The sequence below is a fragment of the Panthera leo genome, chromosome D1, assembly GCF_018350215.1.
Source record: "Panthera leo isolate Ple1 chromosome D1, P.leo_Ple1_pat1.1, whole genome shotgun sequence".
NCBI classification, from domain to species: domain Eukaryota; kingdom Metazoa; phylum Chordata; class Mammalia; order Carnivora; family Felidae; genus Panthera; species Panthera leo.
In genome coordinates, this window is record NC_056688.1 from 14,961,930 (window position 1) to 14,989,679 (window position 27,750).

The following is a 27,750-nucleotide window of genomic DNA, read 5'->3' on the forward strand; positions in this document are numbered from 1 at the left end:
GGAAGTGGGGGCGCTGCTGCTGGTGCTGGGGCCCGAGGAGGGACGCGCCGGAGCGGGGCCGCCGGGACTGAGCGAGCGACAGACGCGCCACCCGCCGACGCCGCAGCCGCTTGGGGCCCGCACGGACCCTCTGCCTGAGTGAGTGCAGCCAGGGTCGCGGGGAACCGGTGGCCTAGAGGCGGGGGTCGGAAGGGCCGGCGATGTGTTATTGTGAGAGGCTCGCGACCTCCCCTCCCCCACTCTGGGCCCCTCCCCCTCCGCGCCACTACCTCCCCCGCCACCTCCCGCCGCCCCTCGGGGGGCCTCGCGCGCGCGCCTTCTCTCCGGCTCGGCGTGGCTACCCTACTTGCCCGCGCTACCCTCGGACAGCTCGCCGCCCCCCTGAGGGCCTCCCGCCCTCACCCCACCCCCAAATGTGCCGACTCGGCTAGGCCGCTGGCCGCCGTCTCCACCCGCCTTTCCCGGGATGGGGCGGGGGGACAAGGTGGCGGGGCGGCCGCCCCTCCCCGGCCCACCCCCTGGCGCAGGCCTCCCGGCACCCCAGTTCTCTGGGGCCGGAGGGGAACCGCCGCAAGCCCCATTTGTAGCAACTCTGCTGCCTCTGGCCTCAGCTGTTGGCCTCTTCCCTCCATCCCCGCGTTCGAACCTCAGACCCTCCCATCCCTTTCCTCCTGTCGGAGAGGCCTTTAACGCGGGCCCAGACCCGTTACTCGGTTGCATGTTGACCGAGCACTTTTTCCTCTCCCTTTTGTTGAAAAATTTCAACTCTTTTCAAACTTCTCGGTTTTCTCCAATGTATTCAGAAACCCGCAGACTGTCAGGACTCCAAAGGCTATGTAGCCCACCTCATTTTAGAGATGAGGCCCAGCCCAAGGTCAACCAGCTGCTTAAAATGCCAGTGGACAGATTTTCTCAGGTGCTTTTTACTTGGTCCATCCGTGTCCATTTACCCGACCAGGACCTCTGGCCAGGTTTGTGATGTACCCGTTGCACGGTGACTCACTGTTCTGTTTTCGGGAGCTCTCAGGCCAGCGTTGCCTTTCTTGATTTATGTACAAACCTTAAGAAAAGCAACACTTGAAGCTTTGGCCTCTTTTTAAGAGCGTGTCCGCAGAGAAAGGGAGGACCATCTGCACCCGCTCTAGGATTTCATTTCGCACAGCTTTAAATTGGGGGAGATGAAGGTGTGGAGGGAGAGGAAGAAACTGCAGAGGATTGTCTCTCCTGAGCATTTGCATATGCCTTGGCCTCCCAAACGCTTGTCTTTAGCTTGTCCTGGGCACATTGTTCTGATGGAAAGGTTGCCTCCTTGTGGGGGAGCAGGGGAGGAGGAGGAAATCATTGTGCTTTAATTTGTTGGCTTGGGCGGGCATTTGATAATAAATTATGGATGTGCTGGAACCCTGGGACCCACCCACCTGCCCACTGAGGCAGGGTATTCCGGATGAGGCTTTCCTTCCCTTTCAGAATAACCCTGCTAATTCCCTCTGAAACAAAATGAAGAGTCTGAGGTCAGAGTGGAAACATTCTAAATCTTTTAATTCTTAGTGCAACTTTTCTCCTCCCTCTCTTTCTTGGTTAAACTAAAGATCCAGCTCAGCTAGAGAATTTATATTTCTTTGTTGTTGGAACTGCTTTCTGATTAAACGTGCTACACCACGTACTGGTTGAAGTATTGTACCTGGAAATTCTGTTCACTGTCATAGTCCAAGTTAAGGTAGAAAGAAGAGAAAACGGAAATGCTGTGCTTACTCTTCATTTTTCCAAAGAGCTCATTTTAATGGACTATCAGAGATTCAGAATAGAGTCTGAATTAACAAAACTTTCATTCTTGGGATCTTTATCTCCATTCTGCTTTGTTTTTCTAACTGAACCTGCTGTTTCTGATTAGAAGTTAGTGACTTCTAATTCCCCCCAGTGGGATTATTATTAATCAGGAAGGTGAGATGGGAGTCAGATGCCCCTCCCTGTTGGTACTTTTTTTGTTGGGTTACTGAGTACAGCTTCACTATTCTGAATACTGCTGTGCTACAGTATTGTTCTACCTGAGGCAGGAAACCGAAAATCATTCAATTTTTGTGTCCTACCATAGGCTGTTCTGAATAGTTCCTGATTCATTCTTCATTTCTCTTATAAAGAAAACAACAGCTTATTTTATCAGACTCCCAAATTATTTAAATCTTCTAAATGCATAGTCCCCTAGATTATACATTTACAACCTGGTTCTTAAAAAGGAGATTGCATGGGGTTTTGGCTCAGTTTTTCTTCACCTGCTCTTTAAAGAGGTTATTAAGCCATAGGGATCAATAAAACGGAAAACTACTCTGCACTGTGAGAATTTGATTTTGCAAAAACAATTCAAAATCCGAGTGTCTGAAAGCACAAAGAAACAATTTTTTTGCTCAGATACTTTGCCCTTGTAGAGTAGGAAGGATGACCTTGTATTCATAGTTAAAGGGGGGAAAAAAGACTGCTAATTGGGAATATTTTGCAGTCTTCTCTCAGCTCTGCCTGCCTGGTAGCCTCAGATAAGTGACATTTTACCCCCTTCAGTTTCTGTCTCTGTTTCTTCGTTTTGCCCAAGAAGAAATTTAGGACCAAGATGAAAGTATTTTGCTTACAGTATCAGGATGCCACTAAATTTGGGTAGTAGTAATAGGGTATATAAGTGAGTTGAATTAGTAAATGAGAATTTATCATATCTTTTCTATATAGAGCGAAAAGTCCTTTGCTCAAGAATAATAAATAGGCTTTGGAGGTACGTCACCCTGAGTTCCAATCCCAGCTCTCCCTGTCGTGGAGCAGGTTCCTGAAATCTCACTGAGCTTCAGTTTTATTTAAATAACAAAGCTCCTAGCACAGTGAGTTGCAAATAGTAAGTTCTTCATCATCAGTTGTTTACCAGTTGGAGGAACTCTGAAAATCCATGTTAGTAAATTAAATCAAATCTAGAAAGATTTTGTATCATTTAAAAAATTTTTTTAGGGGCGCCTGGGTGGCGCAGTCAGTTAAGCGTCCGACTTCAGCCAGGTCACGATCTCGCGGTCCGTGAGTTCGAGCCCGGCGTCAGGCTCTGGGCTGATGGCTCGGAGCCTGGAGCCTGTTTCCGATTCTGTGTCTCCCTCTCTCTCTGCCCCTCCCCCGTTCATGCTCTGTCTCTCTCTGTCCCAAAAATAAATAAAAAACGTTGAAAAAAAAATTTTTAAAAAAAATTTTTTTTAATGTTTGTTTATTTCTGAGACAGAGAAAGAGCATGAGAGAGAGAGGGAGACACAGAATCTGAAGCAGGCATCAGGCCCTGAGCTGTCAGTACAGAGCCCGATGCGGGGCTTGAACTCAAAAACCGTGAGATCATGCCCTGAGCCAAAGTCGGTTGCTCAATCGACTGAGTCACCGAAAGGTTTTATATCTTAAATAGACCATTGGTCTTGAATGTAGAGTACGTGCACTCCTGGGGATTGCAGAAGATGATCCATTGGAATACAGGAAACAATTTAGAACTTCTTTTTACATTTATTTTTTTATGTAGAAAGGGGGAAAATAGACTTTATTAATATTTCATATACAGATTAACCACTCACATTTAATTTATAAATAAATATACATATGTCAGGGCACATTTCAAAAAGATTCTAAAATATTAAAAATGTTTGGGCCCCATGAATCTGGACCAATCTTTACTCATATGCTTTAATTCACTTTATGCTTTTTTTGTTAGGTGCTCAGCTTGCCTCTCTTTCAATCTTTATTGGAGGAGTCTACTTAGAGGCAGGCCATGTCATTTTGTATCATATTTTTTAGAAATTTGTCTAACTGTACAGTCTATCCACTGGCCCTGTGTTCCTATTTGGGGACATACAAATTAAGCTTAATACCTCCTCGGAATCTTCACATACTTTGACAGTTATGTGTGTCCTGTGTCTTCCTCTTCCCGATTGAGTTTTTCTACACGTTATAAACATAGCTATTCCTTTCAACTATTTCTAATATGACACGCTTTTAAATTTCTCACCGTCTTGGCTCCTTTCCTCTAGACACCTGCCAGTTTGTCAAAATTCGTGAAGCTCTTCAAGATCTGAACATGGTATCCCAAGAACTGAAATGAAGTTGAAGTGCCTGCATTTTGTCTTTTAAGTGGTCACCCTGTATTTGCAGCTTGTCACCCTTGTTCTTTAAGCAATCCCAGGAACAATAGTTTCAATTATATAATCATATAGTGAAAGTAGGACAGATTATTCTTCTCCGTTTTAGTAGTGGTCTCTCAGTTAATTCTGTGTCCGTTAACTTTTGTCTCACAAAATACCTAACGTATTAAGTGTCTCTCCAGGTGGGAAAGTAAATGAGCACAAACTAATGAAATAGTTGGGTTTTTAAAAATCTATTTAAAAACTTAGGAAATAGTTTTTTTGGATTAGTGGAAAATGAAGCTGTTTGTTGCGGTACTTTATATATGTAATTTTGAAATCCATAAGATGCAAAAACTTGATTGCACCTTATCTGTCTTTTTTTTTTTTTTTTAATTTTTTTTTTTTTTTTTTTTCAACGTTTATTTATTTTTGGGACAGAGAGAGACAGAGCATGAACGGGGGAGGGGCAGAGAGAGAGGGAGACACAGAATCTGAAACAGGCTCCAGGCTCTGAGCCATCAGCCCAGAGCCTGATGCGGGGCTCGAACTCACGGACCGTGAGATCGTGACCTGGCTGAAGTCGGACGCTTAACCGACTGCGCCACCCAGGCGCCCCAGCACCTTATCTGTCTTAAGGCCAGTAGAGCTGTTTGATCAGCAGGAGAGAAAAGTTTGTTGTTTTTAAAAAAATTTTTTTTTAATGTTTATTTGTTTTTGAGAGAGAGAGAGTGTGAGCAGGGCCAGGGAGGGGCAGAGAGAGAGGGAGAGACCTAGAACTCAAAGTGGGCTCCAGGCTCCGTGCTGTCAGCACAGAGCCCGATGCGGGGCTCAAATTCACGAACTGTGAGATCATGACCTGAGCCGAAGTCGGACGCTTAAGCAGTCACCCCAGGAAAGGTATTTTTAAAATTAAAACTACTGTTAAGCACCATGTCAGATTTTAACCTGTGTAGCCAAAGTTCAATCTAGACTTGAATTTAGACCCAAAAACACTTTTGTATAGAAGGTATAGAATGTTTTATTAGCTTAAAAACAAAAGCAACCCCCCCCCCCCAATTAAATGTTTCTATATGACTGTTTGTTTTAACCCCCTTAGTCATTTTTTCTTTTTCTTTTGTGCATCTTTTAATTTTTCCATCCTTTATCTTGGACAGTGAAACCTCAAACAGATACCATAATCTGACTGGAGCTTTACAAATTCATCTGGCAGTTCTATCTAATTCTTGTATTTTACGTTGATGTTTTTAGCTCCAAGTAGTTTCTGGTTTTTGGGTGAAATGGTTAGATAGATATAAGGCCCTCTTTAGGGAGTCAGCATGAACTGGTTTGTGATTAGTGGGCCAGGTGTGACGTTATTGGGGTCAAGCAAACCTAATTTCATTTGCTCCCTGCACAAATTACCTAAATTACCTACTCACAAATCTCATTTTGCAAAGGTTGGAGGTGGTATATATAAAACATGGCATATATAATTTTTCATAGATAGCTGTTTTCTGATAGTTGCAAATTTTAGTAAAGAAGTACATACAGATGGTCCTTGATACAATAATGACTCTATTTAGGATTTGTGACTTTACAATGGTGTGAATGCGGTATGCATTCAGTAGAACTGTACTTCCAGTTTTGAAGTTTGATCTTTCCCCGTGCTAGCGATATGCAGTAAGTAAGATCCTCTCATGCTGCTGGGCAGTGACCGGGCAGTGGCAGTGATCCAAAGCTCCCAGTCAGCCCCATGACCCCGAGGGTCAACATCCCATACGCTAACAACCATTCTGTACCTATGCAGCCATTCTGTTCATCACATTCAGTATAGTATGCAATAAGTTACATGAGATATTCAGCACTCTGTTGTAAAATAGGTTTTGTGTTACATGATATTGCCCAACTGTAGGCCAGTGTAAGTGTTTTGAGCACCTCTCAGGTATGCTAGGTTGTGGTACTTGGTAGGTTAGGTGTATCAAATGCATTTGTGACTTAGGATATTTTCAATTTACAATGGGTTTATCCAATTATAATCCCATTGTAAGTTGAGGAAGATCTGTACACAGGGTGTGGATGGTATTTTACATTTTCAATTAGATATGGGCTTAACCCTGAGCCTAATTTTTTTAGACCTAGTGTTATTTAGAGTGGAGCTAATTTATTTGCATAGTGCTAAAAAATTGGTTTGCTTCTGTAATGTATTTTTCATGAATGAAGGTATGTTTTTATGTTTAGAGGTTTGTTACTTTCTAATTCTCAAAAATTGCTGCTTTGGCAATCCAGTATGTGTGTTTACTCAGTAAGTACTTACTGAATGAATATATCTCCATCTTCTTTCAGAGAAGGCTTAGCTGTATTTGATGATGGCAAGGGAAAGAAAAAGAATGGCCCCCTTTTCTGTAAGCTACAAAACCCCAGTTTTTTCTTTCACATCCTTTGCATGCACCAAGTGATTTCTGGAGCCTGATGTCTCTAGTATGTATACTTTAGAGTTGATTGAAAACAGGTGTTTTTGTCTTTCTAGAAAGATTAGCACTTCTAGTTTTCCTAAATTTCACTCATTGCTTCTTTTCCACTATCAGATGCCGTATTTGGGTTAGTCATTAATAACATTTTCTTAGTGGAGACCTGACAAACATAAAAAACCTTGTAAACATTGTCAAAAAACCACCACCAAAGCCTATGACTAGTTTTGTCACAATCTGTAGTAGTTACCTGTGATGTTTAGTAGTGGATTCTAATCATGGCTGTAGTCATTCTCAGGTGTCTAACTTGAGCAGCCTAAAAGGTTCTAATGCAGGTTTCATTGAACTCTTAAGTGTCTAATTCCTTGTGTCATTTGGTACTTACATTAACATGTAATCACGAAAAATTAATGTAGATGTAAAGTGTATACTTGCAGCAGATTTTTTTCTATGTAATGCACTTAATGCACTGTTCCTCAATGATATTCAAACCTGTCTAGAAGTTTAATGATGCTAGATATTTATGGGACTTAAGCAGTCGTGTCCTTGAATTCCTCTCTGCTGAAAATAATCTCCAGTTGTTTTCGGCAAAACCACAGTGAGACTTAAATTATTATTTCAAACCTGACGTGTAATATTTAAGTGGTAACAAATAAACACTCCTGTTAATGAACGAAACATGACACAGACATTTTCCCCCTCAGGTGTAGAATGAGCCAAGGAGACTCAAACCCAGCAGCTATTCCACATGCAGCAGAAGATATCCAAGGAGATGACAGATGGATGTCTCAGGTAAAAGGAAGTGCGTATGTATTCACCCAAGATGAGTCTTTTCAGTTTTCCCAAGTCTTTTGACCAAAGCAGCAAAAGGGCATTTTTTATGGTCAGGAAGAATTATTTAAAAATTTTTAAAGATTTATTTAATTTTGAGAGAGAGACAGAGTTCAAGTGGGAGGAGGGGCATAGAAGAGGGCGACACAGAATGTGAAGCAGGCTCCAGGCTCTGAGCTGTCAGCACAGAGCCAGATGTTGGGTTAGAACTCATGAACCATGAGATCATGACTGGAGCCGAAGTCAGACACTTAACTGACTGAGTCACCCAGGCGCCCCGAGAATTATTAAGTAAAAAAATTTTTTAATGTTTATTTATTTTTAATTTTTTCAAAAAATGTTTATTTTTGAGAGAGAGTCAGAGCATGAGTGGGAAAAGAACAGAGAAAGAGGGAGACACAGAATCCAAAGCAGGCTCTAGGCTCCAGGCTCCAGGCTCCAAGCTGCCAGCACAGAGCCCGATGCGATGCAGGCCTTGCTTGAACTCACTACCCGGGAGATCATGACCTGAAGGAGGGAGGGAGCGTGTGTGCGCGCATGCGTGCGCACAAGTTGAGAAGGGGCAGAGAAAGAGGGCAGAGGATCCAAAGCGAGCTTTGCACTGACGGTGAGCTCAAACCCACGAACTGTGAAATCATGACCCGAGTCTAAGTCAGATGCTTAACTGACTGAGCCATCCAGGTGTTCAAGAATTATTATTTAAAAAAATTTTTTTAATGTTTATTTATTTTTGAGAGAGACAGTGTGCGAACGGGGGAGGCACAGAGAGAGAGGGATACAGAGTATGAAGCAGGTTCCAGGCTCTGATCTGTCAGCACAGAGCCCAACGTGGGGCTTGAATCCAGGAACCGTGAGATCGTGACCTAAGCTGAAGTTGGATGCTTAACCTACTGAGCTACTCAGGTGCCCCAAGAATTATTATTTTAAACGAAAATCTGATGTTGTGCTAATGTCATACGTAATCACCAGTCTGATGTTGGAACGGAGGAGTATTTTGAAAGCGCTGGGTGCCCCAAGGATTATTATTTTAAACGAATATCTGATTTTACGCTAATGTCCTATGTAATCACCAATCTGATGTTGGTACAGAAGAGTATTTTGAAAGCACAGTAACTGCTTTCTGTTGATTTTGAAAGATAGTGGTGTCTCCACAGCATTCTTTTTTTTTAAACTTTTTTTTATTTTGAACTAATTTCAAAATTATACAAATACCACAAAAATTTTAGAAAGAATTTCTTATATCCTTCATCCAGACCTGCCAGTTATCATTTTGCCACATCTGCCTAACTGTTCTGTCTGTATTTGTATTTGTATGTGTATACGCCAACATACGGTGTTTTCTGAACCATGTGGGAAGATGTTGCAGTCTTCGTGCCCGTTCTCCCCTAAATATTTCAGTGTATTTTCTAAGAATAAGGACATTTTCTTATGTAACTACATATAGTTATTAAAGTCAGGAAATGTGACATTGGTATTACACCATATTCACATTTCTCCATTTGTCTCGATGTTTTTCTGTCAGTTTTCTTCCCAGTCTGGGATCACACATTGTATTCAGTTGTCCTATCTCTCTATTCTCCTTTAATCTGAAGTATTTCTCAGCCTGCGTTTTTCATGACATTGACAGTTTGGAACATAAGCCATTTATTTTGTGGAGAATCCCTCAATTTGGATTTGTCATTTTCCTCATAATCAAGATTCAGGTTTTGCATCTTTGGCAGGGATATCAGTGAAGTGGTGTCCTTGGTGCATCACATGGGAGGTACATGACGTTCGTTTGTTTCATTGGTGATGCTGATTTGATCACTTGGTTGGTTAAGATTGTTGGCCTAAACCGAATGTATTATGGAATGGACTCTTGGGTCTTCTTTTCAGTGCAGTTTTGAAGCTCACATTGTCCCAGGTAAAGCAAGTGGGAATCCTATCAGGCTGACTCCTGAGTCTTCTTGATGTTTTCCGTTGTTTTTTAATGTTTATTTTTGAGAGTGTGTGTGTGCGCAAGCATGCGAGCAGGGGAGGGGCAGAGAGAAGGAGACAGAATCCAAAGCAGGCTTCACACTACCAGTGCAAAGCCCCACATGGGGCTCAAGCCCACGAACCTGAGGTCACGACCTGAGCCAAAGTCAGACACTCAACCAGCTGAGCCACCCAAGTGCTCCTTCATTGTTTTTTAGCACTGTGTCTTCATATTCTTAACTTCTAATAGACTGTCACCACTTAGTCTTAACTATATTTAATCTTCACTTACTGGTTTGCAGCCATATTTCCTCTTTGAAATAACAAGTTCTATTATGATTTTAAGTACCCAAAGTTTTACATTTTAGTATTTAATGATTCTTTTTACACTCTTGATAATTATATAATATTCTTATGTTTTTGTCTTCCTAGACATAAAAATCAGTCTGTCAACCAGTTTATTTTGATTGGTAGTTAGTATTTTTTCAACTGTTCTTACATAGATCAATTGCTTGGTTATTCTTTCTTAATTTTTCTAGTTCGTTTGTGTCTTTAAAAACAGTATTATGACCGGCTGTGTGTTTATCAGTCACCCTAAAAAAATAAAATATTGCTAATAGAGTTGATGTTCTTTGTATACCCCTCAGTGATCATTTTTTTTTTTATCTTTTTCCCACCTCCCATCCCCAAACCAGTATCCTAAATTTGGTGGGGATTTTTCGTGCGTTTACATGGTGTATATATAAAATTTCTAATTATATGTGTATAGAATTTTTGCATATTTTTAAGCTTTTTATGTTTTTTAATGTATTTTTCTACAGTATATCATGCATGTTAAAAGTGGAGCTGTAGTTTTTTCCTCTCTTTAGGTAGTATTTCATTGCTATATATGAAAATACCATTCAGGTATTTTTAGGTTATTTATAACTTTATTAAAGGTAGTAACTAGGGACACTGTCTCAAACTAATAAACTTTAAAAAAAGCTTCCATAGTATGGAAGGATGACTTTACTAAATATTAAAATACATCCCCAGGGGTGCCTGGGTGGCTCATTCGGTTTAAGTGTCTGACTCTGGGTTTTGGTTCAGGTCATGATCTCATGGTTTGTAGGATCAAGCCCTGTGTCGGGCTGTGTGCTGACAGCTCAGAGCCTGCTTGGGATTCTTTCCCTCTCCCTCTCTCCCTCCCTCCCTCCCTCCCTCCCTCCCTCCCTCCTTCCTTTTCTCTCACTCTCTCTCTCTCTCAAAATAAATAAACTTAAAAAAATATATATGTATGTAATATACACACACAGACACACACCCAGATCTTGGTTTCTAATTCTCCAATGAAAGGAGCCAGAGCTCCTTGGAGAAATGATTGCTTCTACAGCCAGAGCAAAGAAAATGAAAGATGAACCAGGAGTGTCTTGTAGTGCAAGAAAGCAAGTATTCAGAAAAGGAGGGGGGAAAAAGGTGTGTGGCAAGAATATCACTGCAGTGACATGTCCTCAGCATGTCTCATGGAAGACCTGTGATACTGGTCTGTTTTGTTTGTTTTTTAAATTTTTTTAATGTTTATTTATTTTTGAGAGAGAGAGAGAGAGTGTGAGTGGGGTAGAGGCAGAGAGAGAGGAAGACACACAATCCAAAGCAGGCTTCGGGCTCTGAGCACAGAGTCCGACACGGGGCTCAAACCCACGAACCTCTAGATCATGACCTGAGCCAAAGTCGGATGCTTAGCCGACTGAGCCATCCAGGCGCCCCTATACTGGTCTGTTTTAATGATATAGTCACTTTGACCACTTGAGGCCACCTGAAAGAGCGTTCAGGTGCAAAGTTGGACAACTTGAGCAACATAGTATTATTGGTTTGTAACTCAAGGATAAAATACGTATGAGTCCATTTTGCCATAAATAAGTGATTAGATAAATAGGAAATGAGGGACACATCTTCCTTAGAAAATAACTTGAGTTCATAAACGTGGGGGCTCCTGGCTGGCTCATCCAATAGAGCATGTGACTCTTGAAGAGTTTGAGCCCCAAGTTGAGTATAGAGGTTACTTAAAAATAAAATCTTTTAGGGGCGCCTTGGTGGCTCAGTCGGTTAAGCGTCCAGCTCTTGGTTTCGGCTGAGGTCATGATCTCATGGTTTCTGAGTTCAGGCCCTATGTCGGGCTTTGTGCTGGCAGTGCAGAGCCTGCTTGGGATTCTCTCTCTCCCTCTCTCTCTGCCCCTCCTGTGCTTGTGCTCTATGTCTCTCTCAAATAAATAAACTTAAATTTTTTAAATAAAATATTTTATAAATAAAGAGGGAAGGAGAGAGGGAAAAGATATATCTCATTACAACACCACAGTAGTAATTACTATAGGGAAGGTCCATCAATGAATACTAGTAGGTACCACTTCCAGGGGAAACAGTGTATTTGCCTAGCTTCAGAAGTATCTCCCTGGAAATTACTTTGGTGTTTTTAACATTTGACTACATATTTTTTGATATCCCCTCCCTCCAGAAGGTAGAGCTCAATTTCCTCATCATTGTGAGCCGGATTAATGTCTTGTTTCTAACAGATACAGTATGGAAAGGAAAAATAATAAATGTATAGTGGAGAAATCTGGCAACCACCACCTTAACCAAATGATTAATGTTAACATCACCAGTTAATACATCGTGTTGATATTGTGTACTCCCTTCTGATACGATACAAGGGCACGTCACCTCTGTGGTAGTCTTCCAGAATAATCCATCGCCTTCTATTCATGAGAAAATACCAGACCTTGATTGAGGGACATTCTATAAAACACCTGATACTAAACAGGTCAAGGACATGAAATACATGGAAAGACCCAGAAGGTGTCCCATCTTGGAAGACACCAAGAAGACATATATAGTAAATGCCATGTGATATCCTGAATTGGTCCTGGGAACAGAAAAAGGATATTAGTGGAAAAATTGGTGAGATCTGAGTAACCTTTTTTTTTTTTTTTTTAGGTAATCTCTATACCCAGTGCAGGGCTCGAACTCATAACCCCGAGATGGAGAGTCAGGTACTCTACTGACTGAGCCAGCCAGGTGCCCCTGAGTAAAACTATTCTGGCTGATACCATTTACCAATGTTAATCTCTTAGTTCTGACCAGTGTACCATACTTAGGTAAGATGTTAACATTGGAAGAAGCTGAGTGGATATTGTATTATCTTTGCAACTCTTCTGTAGATCTAAAATTGTTTCAAAGCAAAACATTAAAAGAAAAAAAAAAACAAGGGGCTCAGTTGGTTAAGTGTCTGACTCTTGATTTTGGCCCAGGTCATGATCTAAGGGTCGTGAGATTGAGCTACGTGCTGGGCTCTGCACTGGGTGTGGAACCTGCTTAAGATCCTCTTTTTCTCACTCTCTCCCCACCTCCCCCTGCCACCTCCCCTGCCTGCACGTGCTTTCACACTCTTTCTAAAAAAAAAAAAAAAATCATTAAAACAAGTATTGATGTGATATTCAGTACTTCCTGTGAGGTATTGCCAACCAGTGTACCACATATCAGCAAATACCTGGAACAGATGAACATGTTCCCAGGAATACAGTCAATAAAATCCAGACTATGGGAGATGTTATAGATCAAATGATCATATTTCTTAAAATATTTAAAAAATAAATTTGGGCGCCTGGGCGGCTCAGTTGGTTAAGCATCTGACTTTGGCTCAGGTCATGATAGTCACAGTTCGTGAGTTCAAGCCCTGCATCAGGCTCTGTGCTGACAGCTTGGAGCCTGGAGCCTGCTTGAGATTCTGTGTCTGTCTGTCTCTCTCTCTCTGTCTCTCTGTCTCTCTCTCTCTCTCTCTCTCTCCCTCTCTCCCTCTCCCCCTCTCCCCCTCCCTCTCTCCCTGTCCCCCCCCCGTCTCAAAAATAAATAAGCATTAAAAAAATTAAAAAATAAAAGTAAATTTGGGAGGTAATAGCAGGGGGAGTGGGAAACCTGTAGATTAAAAGATTTAATAGACAAGTTGGATCCTGACTTTTAAAAAAAACTAAAATTTTTTTATGACTTGAATTTGAACACTGGTTATTTGTTGATATTAAAGACACCTCTGTTAATTTGGGAGAGTAGCATTGGTATTGTGGTTATTTTTTAAAACTCGGGGGCACCTTAGTGGTTTTGTTGGTTGAGTGTCTGACTCTCTGATTTTGGCTCAGGTCATGATCTCATGGTTCAACAGATCAAGCCCTGCCCTGAGAGTGGATCCTGCTTAAATCCTCCCTCCTCATTGCCCTCCCCTCCCTGCTTGTGTACACGCTCTCTCAAAAAACTTTTTTTTTGTTTCCATTTTATTTGAGAGTGAGTGTGCATGCATGAGCAGGAGAGAGGCAGAGGGAGAAAGAATCTTAAGCAGGCTTCCGGCAGAGCAATCCAGGCATTCCCCCCCCAAAAAACCCTTTTTTTAAGAGTTGCATAGTGACACTAGGGGGGCCTGGCTGGCTCAGTTGGTAGAGTATGCGACTCTTGATCTTGGGATCGTGAGTTCGAGCCCCATGTTGGGTGTAGAGATTACTTGAATAAACTTTAAAAAAAGGGTTATATAATGAAATATTTATACTAGTAATATAAATGGTATACTAAATATAAATAGAATAAATATAGAATGCTGTATACTGAGTTTGCTTAAAATAATCTGAGGGTAGGGGTCAGTCGTTTAGGGGATGACTGAAATAATAGTGGCCATGTGATGATTGCTGTAGCTGGTGATGAATACATGGAGGCTTGTTATATTATTTTCTCAGCTTTTGTGGATGTTTGGTATTTTTCATAATGAGATTTATTTAAGGGTGATACTGAAAGACTTGACTGTAGACAAATTTAATACAAATTGTATCAAAACATGTTAACCAGAAAAAGGCTCAGGAGCAGACTGAGGAAAATATTTGTAGTAAGTAATGCAGAAGAAGCGTTGATATTTTTTCTTATATTATCAGCAAAAATATCCTCCAAGTACCACTAGATAAGTAGTATCTCAATACATGACAGGAAGTGTTTCACTTTTTGTTCCCAAAAAGTACAGATTAAAATAATGAGAAAGGAGGGAGAGGGAGGGAGAAATACTAATATCCAATGTTGGTGCAAGATGGTAAAATTAGTTCTGATAAAGTGCTAGAGTCAGTACGGATACAGCCCTTTTTGTTAACAACCTGGAAATATATCTGGGATCCACAAACGTGCTCATCTCCTTTCACCTAGGAATTCCCATCATGTACAAAATTGAATATGTGTAGATTTCCTCATCACAGGAAAGAGGACACTACTGGCAAGTCTGTCAGTAGGAAAACTTTAAAAAATGGGTGTGTCAGTGGATTTGTTGAGTAGGATGTTATGTGGCTGTTAAAAATTATGGTCATGAAAGTCACGTAGCTACGTAGGAAAATGCTTCTAGTGCAGTGTTAACTGCAGCTACAGTGGCCACGGTTCATGGGGCACCTGCTGGGTGTCAGCCAAAACCTGTCTCTCTTTCCTAAACCTTTCCTCTCCATACTCTGCAACAGGTGTGGGATGCCTGGCTGGTTCAGTCAGTAAGACGTGAGACTCTTGATCTCAGGGTCATGAGTTTGAGGCCCATACTGAGCATACTGGAGGCTTTTTTATTTTTAAATTAAAAAAAAAAAAAAAAAAAGTTACCAGCAGAAGAGCATATGTGGAAAACAAGTGTCAGGTTATATTGCTTTCTGGGCTAGAACGTAGACAAGTAGAATTTGAACATACTCTGTTCTGTCTCCAAAGCTATGGTGCCAGAAGGAGGTATACATAATACATACAAAACTTAAAAAAAAAAAAAGACATGTTAGAGGCACGTGGAAAAATGGCAAGAAGAGGGGTGCCTAGCTGGCTCAGTCAGTGGGGCGTGTGACTCTTGATCTTGGAGTCGTGGGCTCGAGCCCCATATTGGGTGTGGAGCCTATTTTAAAAAAGAAATAAAATAATTTTTCTTAGTAGCAAGAATAAAATACCCCGAAACAGTAATAGTTATGGGTTAAGATGATAGAATTTGAAGTGTTTTGATCTTTCTATTTTTCCAAACTTACTGTAGCTACTTTTGTACTTAAAAAGAAAATATAGAGTACCGGAACCTTTAGAACAACGGAGCTTAAATTCCATGACCTTCTAGAAGCATGAACTATTTTATTGGTATTGAGAGGTAGTTAGTACTGTAGTACCTCAGTGGAGAGGTGATGTGTTGTGGAAGTGTACCTGCTCACCAGCTGAAGTTTTATTCTTGCCCATCTTATCCCTTCAGTTTAAAACGACTTGCTGAGGGGCGCCTGGGTGGCTCAGTCGGTTAAGCGTCCGATTTCAGCTCAGGTCGTGATGTCAGTCGTGGGTTCGATCTCCACGTCGGGCTCTGTGCTGACAGCTCAGAGCCTGGAGCCTGCTTCAGATTCTGGGTCTCCATCTCTCTCTGCCCCTCCCCTGCACATGCTTTGTCTCTGTCTCAAACATTTAAAAAAAATTTTTTTTAACTAAAAAATATTGAAACAACAGTCATTTAAAAAGCTTTTTTAATTTTTTAAAATGTTTATTTTTGAGAGAGTGAGAGTGCACACAAGCGGGCGAGGGGCAGAGAGACAGGGGAACAGAGGACCCCAAGCGGGCTCCGTGCTGACAGCAGAGAGCACCATGTAGGGCTCAAACTTGTGAACCTTGAGATCATGACCTGAAGCCGGACGCTAAACCGCCTGAGCCCCCGGGTGCCCCCCAAAAATTGTGTACAAAGACGTGGATGCAAAAAAAGGAAAATCGGTCTCAAATCCTATCACCCTAAGGAGCAACTCTTTAATAAATTGTTAAAATTATTTCCAGAAGTATTTTTGTATTTTCACCCAGAGCAGATGAGTATCTCTGATTCACTGCATTGTTGTCTGTTCTGATATTAGCAGAAATACTTCAACATAACTGTACCTTAATTACTAAGGGAAGCATCGTTGAACGTAGAGCTTGAAAAAAAAGGGACAGCATTCAGACCTTTCTGTTGCCTAAAGCATCATGTAAATTTGTTTTGGGGATGAATATAGAAACTTAAACTATGTCCTTTAGCATTAGTGAGTAAAATCCATTTTAAAAGTGTCTTGTCAGGGGCACCTGGGTGGCTTAGTCGGTTAAGCATCTGACCTTAACTCAGGTCACAATTTCACAGTTCATGGATTCGAGTCCCCTGTCGGGCTCTGTGCTGACAGCTCAGATCCTGGAACCTGCTTTGGATTCTGTGTCTCCCTCTCTCTCTGTCCCTCTCCTGCTCACGCTCTGTCTCTCAAAAATAAACGTTAAAAAAAAATTTTTTTTTTTAATTAAAAATAAATAAATAAAAGCGTCTTGTGCCTTGGCAACAGAGAGAAGTGGACTAGGTCCACAGTCACCACCACTTACAGGCTTGGATCAGACTGAGAAAGGCTTGAGTCCCACTTTGCCATTGTCTCATATTTGGAGGTTAACAGACATTTTCAAAGGGCACATTACAAACATGCAAATAGGGTCTTCTAGGTGGCTCAGTCGGTTAAGATCTAACCGTCGATTTCGGCTCAGGTCAGGAGCTCATGGTTGTGGGGCTGAGCCCTGTGTCAGGCTCTTGTGTTGAGTGTGGAGGCTGTTTAACATTCTTTCCCCACCCCCCTTAAAAAAAAATCCCAATAAAACACATGATTCTTGATTGGGTCCTAGTTCAATAAAAGAGATGTAATACTTTATCCAAGTCTTGGAACAATTGGAAAGATTGAGTATGGACTGAATATTAGATGTTACGGGATTATCGTTCATTTTCTTAGAGGTGATAATACTTTTGTGGATTTATAGGAGACTTTCCTTACTCGTGCTGAAATATTGAAAGGTGAAGAATCACAACATTTGCAGCTTACCTTCAGATGGTTCAGCAAACAAACAGATAAAGTAAAAATGTTATTGTCAAATATAGGTGGAGGATGTACAGGTGTTTATTGTACTGTGGCTTTTCTGTATATTTGAAACTGTCTTAAAAAGTTTGAGGAGGGGCGCCAGGGTGGCTCAGTCAGTTAAGTGTCCCACTTTGGCTCATGGTTCTTGAGTTCAAGCCCCGTGTCAGGCTCTGTGCTGTCAGCTCAGGGACTGGAGCCTGCTTCGGATTCTGTGTCTCCCTCTCTCTCTGCCCCTCCCCTGTTCATGCTGTATCTGTCTGTCGTCTCTCTTTAAATATTTTTTTTAAAAAATTTTAAGTTTGAGGAAAAGATAAACTTGTAAACAACATGTTAAATGTATTTTTTTTAGTCTGGTTTGAGTAGAATTGCAGTTTTCTTGAGCATATTAGAATAATCAGTGTGGTAAGGGTGGAGAGAAAGTTCCAGTAGTTAATCACAGACAGGCTAAATAGAATGTTTAACAACACAGTAACTTGATGGACAACTGTTCTGTCTAGGCAAAGACGTCTCACAGAGAAGATGCCAGTTTCTCATTTCTCTCTTTGTTGAACCAGCACAACAGATTTGTCCTGGACTGTAAAGACAAGGAACCTGATGTGCTGTTTGTGGGGGACTCCATGGTGCAGTTAATGCAGCAGTACGAGGTAAGGCCGACGTGGCAAGGGTGCATCTTGGCTACGAAGGTAAATCTGTTCATTGCTAGCAAACTTTCATTCTGAGCCGAACCTGAAAGGCTTCTTCGTGACAGTTTAGAAAAGCTCCAATTCAGAGTATGAGGGAGGTCAGTCCTACATAATGGGATTCTTTGTGCCCCCAAGCGTGAGGAGACAAAATTTAGCATTGTTTGTAACTCCGCTCTCGTTTTTGCCTTGGCTTCCGAGAACCTTCTCTATTTTATTTATTTATTTATTTATTTATTTATTTATTTATCTATCTATCTATCTATCTATCTATCTATCTATCTATCTATATTTGTCCTAGTTGTGATTCTCAATTGTTAAGATTTTTGTTTGACCATTTCCTTATTTTGTGTGTTTTTGTGGGGAGCTGTTCCACGTCTTTTTTTTTTTTTTAAGGTTTTCACTCTTCCAAGGGCAGTTGAAAGGAAAAGATAGCTTAATTTCCTTCTGGCTCCAGCACTCTAAATTTCTTCCTCCTGTATTTCTACTTCATCCTGTTCCTTTAGATACTTGAGTAAAGGGAAGGGAGAGCTAACTGAGCTGGCACCTTGGGCATAATGCTGGTACCTCCTAAAGGGCACCGGGTGGCACTGGGACTCAGTTCTCCGGCCAAGGTGGCAGGCTGCCCGAGAAGTGAGTGATGCGGTGCCCTGCGAACACAAGTTTGAACACATAACATTTGAACACACAAGAGGGAAATTGTTCTCTTAGGTACCTCGCGACACATTGTAGTTGAGGGATTTTATTTCCCACTCAGTTGAAATAAAGCCAGTTTTTCTCTTTTTAGATATGGCGAGAGCTTTTTTCCCCACTTCATGCACTGAATTTTGGAATTGGGGGAGATACAACCAGACATGTTTTGTGGAGACTCAAGAATGGAGAACTGGAGAACATTAAACCTAAGGTGAAGTGAAACTTAATTTTTAGACTATCTTTTAATCTTGGGTCTTTTCCCAAGATGAGTTAAATTGAAACTGCTAGTAGAAACAAATTACTTTTTTTTTAAAGCATTATTTTGCTATTGTCTTTGCTTTGTGCCCATTTAGATAAATAATATCGTCCTTGCTTCAGAATGTGCCAAATGCCTACTAAGAAATTGGGGCATTGCTCGCTCAGGTTGTATTGGTAATTGTTAATAATGCCCTTTTTCAGCGGTAGGAAGAGATTTAATGCTTTCCTGTAGACCTGAAAGCAGGGTGTGTGGGAGACTTCCCAGAAGGGGGCCAAGCCCGCTGTGCCACCGTTCACTTCAGGAAGGAATTTTGCATCTGGTTTATCCATGTAAACACATTACATGTGTAATCGAGGCCTCCCAAGTTTTTCTGAAGAAAATCTGAAGCACATGTGAACAAATGTTCACCGTAAACATGTTCCCAGTAACTGAACACATTATAAATGTCCTGAGTTGGCACACTGCATATAATTTTTTTCAGTCCTAAACAAAGAAAAAATACTCAAAACTGCTAACAGTTGCCTTTGTTGAAAATATTTTACTTTTTGCCTTTCTAATAGAAAAACTCCTCCATGTTCCTGTCTTTTGTGACAGGGTGGAAAGTTACGTTGGGTCATATAGTAAATGTATGTCTCTAGGTGACAGCCACTTTATAAATTTTTTTTTTTTTTAATATTTATTTTTGAGAAAGAGAGAGAGTGACAGAGCACAAGCAGGGGTGGGTTAGAGAGAGAGGGAGACGCAGAATCTGAAGCAAGCTCCAGGCTCCAGGCTCTAGGCTCTAGGCTCTAGGCTCTGAAGTGTCAGCACAGAGCCCGACCTGGAGCTTGAACCCATGAACGATGAGATCATGACCTGAGCTCTTTTTTTTTTTTTTTTTTTAAATAAAGAGGAAAAACTTGAAACTGCATCCAGCTTCCAGCCCAGCAACTCTTTTTCCTTGAGTACAACTGTGTATTTACTTCTACCAGTTACACTCCCTTGGGTACCTTTGTTATTTTTTTCTGGAAGATATTTCTAGTATGGTAGGAGTTACAGATATTTTCCGCTGACTTTCTTAGATTTCACTTTATTTTAGTATTTTTTTAAGACATGCAGTGTTTTTATACAGTTGAATTTGTTATCTTTTTTTGTATAGTTTCTGGATTTTAAGAGGTTAGCTCTCAACTCCACAATGATGAAAGAATTCTCTCATTTCTTCTTAGTACAGTTGTACTGCTTCAGAATTGATCTGCTTGGAATTTATCCTGGGATATATGAGGCCTTAAATCAGTATTTGAGGGTGGCTGCTCAGTTGAAGTTCTCCACTACCATTTGACAAGTTCATCTTTCCTTCCTTTGATTTTTGAAATAAGATTTTTATCTACATATTGATAAATATTTTTATCAAAATATTAGGTTTTTATCTAAACATTCCTCTTTTCCTGGCTATTTATCCCTGCCCTCCTCCCCCCTATTTTCCCCCTTAATTATAGGTCATTGTTGTCTGGGTAGGAACAAACAACCATGAAAATACCGCAGAAGAAGTAGCAGGTGGAATCGAGGCCATTGTACAACTTATCAACACAAGGCAGCCGCAGGCCAAGATCATTGTATTGGTATGTAGTCTTTGGTGGGTAGAGTCTTTGATGTCATTAAGTCAGGTGAGGAATGTTTTTAGATATATGATCACTCGTGAAATAGAGACTGTTTAGGTGGAAGCAGTTTATGATAGTCCTGAGGGGGCTCTTCTTTGATATGTCCCATTGTCTTACCAGTTTCATCATTTCCCAGACCAGCTGTGGGGGTCATCTCTTACCTGCTCATCCTTGTTTAGATGTGGAAATCGTCTTTGTTGCCTCAGGTAGCAACATTCTGATAGTGTTTAAAATTGCATGTGAAACTAGTCCTAGTCCTAAATCTGTTTTTGTTAGACTTGGGTTTGGATTAGTTTAGGTGTGTTGTTCCATCCCTTTATCTGTTAAATGTGGTGTATTTATTAAAATCTCTGAGGTCTCTAAAACATCAGCGATTCTGTTAGCAAGAAGATGGGTACTTTATATAGTCTTACCCTATCAGAGAGTGCTACACTTTGTGGAGATTAAAGCATTAAATCTTCGTGGTCTCAGAGATAAACAGCTGTCTATTTCAGTGTAAAAGTTTATCTGTAGATACTCTTAGCAACACTAAAAATAGCAAAACTAAAAATGTATGTTTTTGTGGAATCTGATAGGTATTCAGTTTTTTAATGAGATGATGTTAAGATATTTATCCAACAAACGTGAAGATCACTATGTACAAGGCACTGTTCTGGGTCTTGAGCCTACAAAAATAAATAAGACCTTGTTCCTGTCAGGGAGCTGTCAGTCTGGTCTAGTGGTAGATGGACGTAGCAATATGAAGAGAGAATTAGTACACTGTATGCTAAGGGGAGAATAGGTGTATTCTAGACACAAAAGCTGAAATCTGACTTTAGTTTTAAAGAATTCATTTGTCTCCAGACAAATGGGGAAAGGAAAGAAAAGGCATTACAGGTCGGGGGAAAAAGGATGGAAGGCATATATACCTAGGTGTGTGTTTGTTGGGTGAGTGAAGGAGGGTGCTTGAAGAATTTTGGGCTGTCTTCGATTAAAGTTTAAGACTGGGTTGGTGAGAAGAAGGAGGCCACAGCCAGGTCAGGTAGTGATTTGTATGGCTAGATAAGAGTGTAGATTTTATCTTCCTGGTGCTGGGGAGCCATGTCTTATTTTATTTTTTTATTACATTCTTTTTTATATCCTTGCTCTAGTCCAGAAAGGATTGCATTGTGGTTAAAGAGTCCACCTCTGAAGTACAGGGGCTGGTACATAATAGTTGCTCAAGATGTATTAGTTGCATCAGTGTTGCTGAATGAATTCTCCATAAATAAATAGTCTTTGTTGCAGCCAGACTTTTATATTGGATGTACGCTGGTGTTGTCTACAACACTAAAACATTGGCCATACTCTGAATAACTGAATGGGCCCATAATTGTATAAGCCATTGAATATAATAGCACTAATCCTGTGACAGTTGGGAGAACTGTGTGGAGATTGGATTTATGATGTATTTAAGTGAAAATTCCAAATGCTAAACCATATGTGCATTATATTTAGAGTTACTTAAAATACGGTTTACCCTCGAACAACATGGGGGCTAGGAGCATTGACCCCCATACGGTTCAAAATCCGCATGTAACTTTGGATTCCTTCAAAACTTAGCTACTAACAGTCTGTTGATCAGAAGCCTTGCTGATAAGCAGTCATTTAACACGTACTCGTATGTTACGTGTATTACATACTGTATGCTTACAAGAAAACTAGTGGAAAGAAAATGTTACTAAGAAAACCCTAAGAGAAAATACATTTCCAGTACTGTACTCTATCAGAAAAAATTTGTGAATAAGTGGGCTCGTGCACTTCAAACTTGTTGTTCCATGATCTGCTATAGTTGTCACATGGTGAAGAGATTGGGAGCATATTTTTCTTTTTTGTTTCTTTTAACATAATGTTTTGGCAGTTAAAAAAAAATTTTTTTTTAATTTTTATTTATTTATTTTGAAAGAGAGAAAAAGAAAGAGAAAGAATCGCAAGCAGGCTCCATACTGTCAGCCCAGAGCCCCACGTGGGCCTCAAACTCCTGAATCGGGAGATTGTGACCTGAGCCAGAATCAAGAATGAGACACTTAACCAACTGAGCCGCCTAGGTGCCCCAGTATTGTAGCAATTATTAATTATTACAGGGGAAAAAAATCACATGGCATACCTTTGATACTCTCATATTAAGGAAAATGCTATGCAAATACATAAGCTGCTTTTCTCATCCTGGCTTGAAAATCCCAGTAGGTATGGTCCCTGTTCTTAAGGTGTAATCATTTCTTACGGCTTTGACTGCCATGATATTCTTTGAATGACAGAACAAAGTATGTATTTGCTGTTCACTGGTCATCCTTCTTGGTTGCTCATATCTCAGCCAGATTTGGCTCATTGTGAGCATTGAGGGTAGTTCTTTTTTTGTTAACTGTCAGATGCAAAGCCTTATACTTCTAACAGTTCTGTAAACTAGGGTTTAGGCTTGACTTCATCTGTGAAATTTTTGAGGCGCTTAACAAGGGAACTATATAGTCACAATAAATTGGTAACCACGGCGCCAACATTTGGTGAAAAAAATTAAAGCAGACATGACCAAGTACTTACTTTAGCATGAAGCGGTTTTTTTTTTTTTTTTTCTTTTAGTAGAATACCCACAGAAAATCTATTTTTGTGAAATAATCCCTCTTAGGAGAAATGAGTGGAAAGTTTTTTGCCTAAATAACAAAAACTTGCTATGTGATATCATTGGCTATAAACCAATAAAAGGTTGTCTGACAATAATTTTATAATAGGATCAATTTCTATAAAAGGACATTCCTAGTTTGAGATGATAAAACCTTGCTCTTGCGGTATAAGCGTAGACTTTCATGGACCATGGGAGGACAGACATGTGATTTATCTAAAAGTTAGATGATTCACATAAGTTAAAAATGAATTTTAGAAAACATCTGTTTTATTCTAGCAAACATGAAGTGGCTTTGATTTTTTAAGACCACATTTGTCCCATCTCTGTTTCTCATGTGCAGTAGTATGGGTTCCATGTAACATTAATAAATACATGTGTATTTGAGCTAGATTATTCTGATGACTGTAGGGAAAATGAATTGAAGGGAAGACCAGTCAGGAGACTTTACGTTAACTGAGCGAATAGTGGTAACTTTCCTAGCCATAGCAGCATGTGTAATCAGAATGGAGAAAAAAAAAATTGAAAATACTGAGAATGCAAAAGCTGAGTAATTTAATGATAAATAGGGAAGGTATGTGGAATGAGAGACTCAGGGATGTTAGAATGACAGTTGATACAGAGGATGTAGTAGGAGCATATTGTGGGGAGACGATGATGAATTGCTTTCGGACACGTCAAGTTGGGAGTGCCTCAGGAATGCTCAAGTTCGGTTTTGAACTAGAGTGTTCGTAGTGGGCCAAGGACAAGACCCTGACCTGAAGACTACCGACAGTTAAGGGACAGGAGGAGGAAGAGGAACTTGTGAAAAAACTGAGAAGCAATGGTCAGAGAACTTCCACCAACACCAGTCTAGTCCAGTGTTTGAGAACTCAGAGTGTCAAAAGGTGCCAAATGGAACGGTTCTTCTAGGACTAACTGAAATCACAGATAAATAAGAAGGGAAAAACCAGTGACTCTTCTCATCTTCTGTTCTTCTCTGCTTTGCCCCAGGGTTTGTTACCTCGAGGTGAGAAGCCCAACCCTTTGAGGCAAAAGAATGCCAAGGTGAACCAACTCCTCAAGGTTTCCCTGCCGAAGCTTGCCAACGTTCAGCTCCTGGATACAGATGGGGGCTTCGTGCACTCGGACGGTGCCATCTCCTGCCACGACATGTTTGATTTTCTGCATCTCACGGGAGGGGGCTACGCAAAGATCTGCAAACCCCTGCATGAACTGATCATGCAGTTATTGGAGGAAACACCTGAGGAGAAACAAACCACCATTGCCTGACTGGCTCCCATCAGTGTTAATAGCACCCAGCTTCCTCAGATCAGTTATATCACTGGCACTACAGAATCCTTCTCTTTCTTAAGGCACTTTGCATTGTAGAATGTTCCTGGATGTTCATATCTAGTGTTTGAAGGGAGGAGGGATTTAAACTGGTCCTGTACATAGAAGGTTTGTTTGACACAGGAGAAAAATTAGCCAAGGAAGATTGTTGTTTAAATTCGTTTGAAACCAGAAGGGGACTTTTTAGTTGTATGTGTGACATTTTCATTCAGTTATCACTGTTTTTCCTAGGACAACATCAAGCCTAAGTACTGAACAAAATGAAGATTTTTTTCTTGGCCTTTCTTTCTATGGATTATGTCATATATACTAATGATCAGGATCACACCTACTTGGCTTTAAAACAGATGTTTTTTCCAGTTTTTAAGGTTCATAATTTAGCCTTTTGTTTTTAGTTTGTTTTACTCATATGTATTTGCCACATTTTTTTTAACTTACAGCATCAGATTGAACGTGCTTGTCACTCACATATGGGAGATGCTATGGTTACAAGTGAATTTGTTCCACTCTGTTAATCTTTCCCGTGTTTAGCAGTGGAAGATAGGTTTTGCCCCATTTGGGGGACTCTGCGGAGGGTATTATTTTTATGCTGCTGAATATCATGTCTATAATAGACCCATGCATGCAGCCTTTCCTCCCTATTTCCCCTCATCCCCTCTTTTTTTTGGGGGGGGGAGCCCTTGTTGACATTACAAGCTTTTAACACATTTTTGACCTAGGAGCTCTGTTGCTGGAAGTGTAAGTCCCCAGTCAGTCACTCTCATGATGTTACTGATGTGCAACTCGTCCTTGTGAGGTGTTCTGTGCATAGAGTCTGTGTCGTGCTATCCATGTGCAGAGTTCTGTTTGTTTTTTGTTTTTTTTTTTTTCCTGTAAAATATGTTACAGTTTCCTTTTTTGGAAAAAAAAAAAAAAATCAGAACTCTATTTTCCATTCCATAAGCCTTGACATTATTTCAAGTTTTATAGTATCTTAAGATGTATATTTTATTTTTTTATTGGCTTAGTTTTTAAATTATAATCAGTCCAGAAAAATTTGGCCTTTCCTTATGGGCAAACAAACGGAGCTGCTTTTCAGAACAGACATTTCTGCCTTGATCCCACCATTTTAGTGAAAAAGAACTAGGTTTGTTTAACTTTCAGGTTTTCTCCTTAGAGTATTTTCACCTGAAAATTTCTTCCAAGAGAGCTCTTTATAATCCTGTCGGTTTGCTTGAGCTACAATAACTGCCATTTAAAAAATAATGGGATGATACATGGTTTATTGTTTGGTATACCTATGGAATATGTACAAACTGGATCTACAAACAGATACTTTAAACTGGACCAGGTGGGTACTGGAGTAACCTTTTAACACGTGCTCTGCACAGATTCTGCTTAACGTTCAAGTTCAGTGACTAAGGCTGAAGCTCGATGATCTGCTTGCAAGGCAAATGCTTTTGTGAGTTGGAGGGGGTTGCCGATCTGAGCATGGAGCCACTTGTGATTGAGAAGGATAGAGAACTTGGGCTGATGTTTTCTTGTGAAGCCTCTTTCTAGGAATATTTTTTCCGTCTTATTTTTAGTCTTTTTTTTTAAATACATTTCTGAATGTATCATGTCTTCACTAATGACAGAAAGTACATGTGATGTTTACTAGACTCGTTTCCCACATTAAAGTTCCCTCTTCTGTTTTGAGTAGCCCGGATTCTTGAGTTTTTCAGGACAGGTTCTTTCTTAGCTAGGCGTTGTTAGGCATTGTTCTAAGGAGGAGATTTAATAAAGCCAGAAGTTTGTCTGTAAAAAGACCATTTCTTCAGGTCTTTTTCCGTTTGTCAGAGGGCGGGAGTGTCGTCCAAACAAATCCCTTAGGTGATTCCTGCAGCATGCGCTTTTAGTTTCCCTCTTGACTAAGAATCAAATATCCCTTTGTGAGCTGGTCTTCAGCTCCTTTGCTTATGTGTGTAAACCTCGGGTGTTACTACATTTTATACCTACCAGAGCTATTCGAGCAATAGTATTTGAACCACTAGCCTTTTAAATAAAAGTCTGCCCCGTTGCTAATGTGCAGATACTGAGTCCACTTTCATTTCTTGCCAGCTTTCTTTGCACTGCTTTAGGCAGGAAGTGTTCATCTGTTTTTCTTTGACATCCCTGTTTGCTACGATGACAGAACTTAGTGCTTACCCTTTGGATTTCTTGCTCACTTTTCATGTATATGTAAACTTAATGCACTGTCCAAGTGAAATGTCTTAGTTGTCATTGTGATTAAGGGGCCAACTTTCCAGACAGCTAGCAGAGGTGTTCTGATCCTCCCCCCAGCAAGTTTTAATTCCTTTGCCCACCCATTCCCGATATCCTAGCCGGCAGCCGGTGATGGCGTTGTGGATTCTGCGGTCACATTGTGAATGTGGCAGGTGGAGGATGTACTGCCAACACTGACCTAAGGCATGTTGTTTTGCTGCCTACGTCTTCTGGACTGCCGTGGGCAGTGGTGCAGCTCCCACTTTGGGTCTTTTTGGACTGTTGGGGGCATCTGTCTAAACCTGAATCTTCTGTGAAAAACCTTAATCCGACACAACAAATTTTGAGTAGCTCATGCCCTTCTCTTAATAATTCTGTCTCTTGTTGTTTCAAAACAAAACACAACTTTTTTTTTTAAACTTTTTTTTAACCTAGTCGCTGTTTACAGTTGTATGCTAAAAGCCTGAAATACTGTCTGTGCTGTGGTGTATGAGCATTGCCAGTTTTATATTTATTGCAGTGAAGAAGAAACTAAAAATATATGAAAATGAGGAGCATGTCCACGCTCCGAAATCCGTGTGGGTGCATGTGGGAGAAGTGAGTTGGGGTCTCTGGAAAGGAGGCTTTTTGGAGTGGGTCTCCTGCTTCTCCTTGGTGTTCCTGCTTGGGGATCACTGCTGCTAGCTGACTGGGCCTCCCCAACAGAAGTTTGTGACTCTGCTTTGGCGAAGTTTCATTGACTAGTAGAACTCATTCTGTTTTAGTGCATATTTCAATATAAATGTAAACATTTCACTCAAACTTGCTCATGTCTTTCTGTCTCCTTTATCAAAGTTTGGATTCCAATGGAGGGGAAAAAAGGCATCCCTTTTCCCCCTACCTTATCACAAGCACATTGGATACTTAGATCATCTGCTGCTTTTCTGGGGAACTGAATGTACTGAGCTGACCATCATCACATCTCAGGGCTGTGGGAGGGTAGGGTGGGCTGAGCAGATAGGAGGAATTCTAAGTAGATACATGGGA

General features: G+C 40.6%; 1 protein-coding gene across 2 annotated transcripts; it reads left to right on the forward strand.

Moving 5' to 3' along the window:
* Window positions 1–27,528, forward strand: PAFAH1B2 (platelet activating factor acetylhydrolase 1b catalytic subunit 2). 2 transcript variants are annotated; one of them, XM_042904992.1, is made up of 6 exons: window positions 1–138; window positions 7,279–7,366; window positions 17,820–17,909; window positions 18,733–18,849; window positions 20,373–20,495; window positions 24,163–27,528. In XM_042904992.1, the coding sequence occupies exons 2-6, from the start codon at window positions 7,286–7,288 to the stop codon at window positions 24,439–24,441; spliced, it is 690 nt and encodes a 229-aa protein (XP_042760926.1). In that variant the 5' UTR covers window positions 1–138; window positions 7,279–7,285; the 3' UTR covers window positions 24,442–27,528. The 2 variants fall into 2 exon arrangements, with proteins under 2 accessions (XP_042760926.1, XP_042760927.1); XM_042904993.1 differs by lacking the exon at window positions 1–138 and having other exon boundaries at window positions 7,316–7,376.
* Window positions 27,529–27,750: the final 222 nt, after the last annotated feature.

What these genes read in the sequence shown, in the direction of transcription:
- PAFAH1B2 (XM_042904992.1), top strand. Translation starts at nt 7,286, where the DNA reads ATGAGCCAAGGAGACTCAAACCCAGCAGCTATTCCACATGCAGCAGAA. An exon ending in ATGACAGATGGATGTCTCAG is followed by an intron (nt 7,367 to 17,819) that starts GTAAAAGGAAGT and finishes TTGTTGAACCAG; the next exon opens with CACAACAGATTTGTCCTGGA. An exon ending in TGGAGAACATTAAACCTAAG is followed by an intron (nt 18,850 to 20,372) that starts GTGAAGTGAAAC and finishes CCTTAATTATAG; the next exon opens with GTCATTGTTGTCTGGGTAGG.